Genomic DNA, 2,117 nt, shown 5'->3' with positions numbered 1-2,117 from the left:
CTGGGCAGTGGCCGCTGTGGCAGGAGCTGCTTCCCCTGCTAAAGCTGCTGCCCCTGGCCCTGGCAAGGAACCCAGGGACACACAGGATGGAACTGCCCTGGGGACGCAGCATCATCTTGCTGCTTCCAGAGGGGCTGAGCGAGCCCAGCAGCCCTTGCAGAAGGACGGGGCCAGCCTGGGCTCTGGGCAAGCACGGCCCAGCCCTGCCTCTGCCCTCTGCCACTCTCTCCTTTCCCTCCTGTGTCCTTGTTCCCTTCTGCTCCTGTGGGCTCTCAGCCCCACAGAACCAGCCTGGGGAGGACTTGCTGGCCCTGTTCCCTCTCTGGATCAGGAAGATGGGATCTCTGCCACAGCCATGGACACACACTATTGTCTGCCCGTAGTTCTTCCTGTGCTGGATTCCCCACTCCAACCGACCTCATTTTCATCTTTTCACTGATTAAAGTTCTATTGCATCCCAGCTCATGTCTCTGTGTCATCCTTTCCCCTGCAGGTGCTCTCCCCAGATGTCCAGGGAGAGAGGGGATCCTCAGCGATGTTTCTCAGAGTATTTTTGGGGGTGCTTGTGCAATGTGTATTGGCACAATGATTGGTACCTGAAAGGCTGTGGGAAGACTTTCCAAAGTATCCATCCTTTGGTGAATGCCTGAGCGTTAACCTGGTGGTGCAAGGCGGTGTGTGATGACCTTCCAGTCCCTTTGTTTTTCCTCTTTTTTGTGTTCCCCTGATCTCAAACCCAGGGTATCCCACTCTCTTGCTCTCCCAGTTCTCCCCCACCCCACTGGGACAGTGGATCTAGAGCAGAGCTGCTCGGTGCTCAGTGCTGACTGGGTTAAACACACCCACACAGGCCCCCAGCCTGTGCATCTCCCCCTTGCCCTGCTCATTCCCTGTCTGTGCCCAGGCCTTCCTGGGAATGTTTTTGGGGAGAGAGAGCCCAGGGAGACACAGAGCAGGAAGAGAGGCAGCGGGTATGGACTGAGTGTCTCAAAGGGCTGTCCAGGAGCAGCTGAGGAAGGGCAGTGGCTGAACTGCTGCAGGACACTGCTGGGCAGGGTGACACGTGTCCACCCAGAGCCCTCGATGGCAGCTGACTGGGACCCCCCAGCCCTGAGTGCTGACACCTCCCTCAGCCCCTGGCAAGCAGCAGCCCCAGAGCAGGGCCAGGAAAAGGGGCTCCTGCAGTGACCCCATGAGAATAGAAACCACTGGCCCAATGTGCCCAGACCCCAAGGAGTGTCCTGAACCCCCTGGGCTGTATGAGCAGGAGTGTGACCAGGAGATCCATGGGAGCCACGATGCTGCTCTGCTCAGCACGCACCTCATGACATCCAGGACTCTGCTCTGACACAAGGAAAGATGTAGTACAAGAAAGCCCTTGACCAAGGGAGTTCAGCAGAGGATTTCCAGGATTGTGAGGAGCTGGAGCACCTCCCTGAGTAGGACATGCTGAGGGTATGAGACTTGCTGAGTGTGAAGGGGAGGCTTTAGTGGGAGACTTGAGAGCAGATTTGGAGTAGCTCTGGTGAGGTGCCTCAGAAGACAGATCCAGGCTCAACACTGTGGCAGTGCATGGCTGGAGGACTAGAGACACGGGACTCACAGTGAAAGATGAGAGGCTGGGACTAAATAGATGGAAAATGTTCTTCATCGAGGGGAGGATGAAGCAGTGGAATAATTGCTTGGGAAGGTTGTGCAGTTGCCCTCCTTGGATGGTCATGGCTGACTGAGCTGGGAACAAGGGGTTGGGCCCAATGATCTCTGCAGGTTCTTTCCACCCTGACTATGGTATGATCCTACGGACCCTGGGCCAGCCTGTGCCTCTGCCCACTGGGGTAAGGCCAGCAATGAGGAAGGGGGGCTCCGCTTCACGGTGAGGACACAGGCAGTGTGAGGAGCTCTGTGGAATGCTTCATTGAGGGAAACAAAGGATTGCAAAAAACATCCCTGCACCAACTTAAAGACCACAAACCTGTGGCCTCCAGCTCTTCGGACAAAGTCTTCCTGAAGATGGTATGGACGTATGTTCCCTTCCTGTTTTCATGCTTTTATTTCCACCTCACCCCACAACTTTGAACCTCAATGCTATTGCTAGGACAGGATCTCCTGGGCTTTCC

General features: G+C 56.1%; 1 protein-coding gene across 1 annotated transcript in view; it reads left to right on the top strand.

The window, feature by feature from the left end:
- LOC108509872 (feather beta keratin-like) overlaps positions 1-987 on the top strand; it is a 41,639-nt gene extending 40,652 nt beyond the window's left edge. The window contains exon 4 of the mRNA XM_017839467.1: positions 27-987. Within this exon, the coding sequence (XP_017694956.1) occupies positions 27-42 (16 nt within the window). The 3' untranslated portion in view covers positions 43-987. The remainder of the gene's footprint in view (positions 1-26) is intronic.
- The last annotated feature ends 1,130 nt before the right edge of the window (positions 988-2,117 follow it).

This window comes from Lepidothrix coronata, unplaced genomic scaffold, assembly GCF_001604755.1.
Source record: "Lepidothrix coronata isolate B3197 unplaced genomic scaffold, Lepidothrix_coronata-1.0 Scaffold422, whole genome shotgun sequence".
In the NCBI taxonomy this organism is placed as follows: domain Eukaryota; kingdom Metazoa; phylum Chordata; class Aves; order Passeriformes; family Pipridae; genus Lepidothrix; species Lepidothrix coronata.
This window is presented reverse-complemented; position numbering and strand designations above follow the sequence as displayed.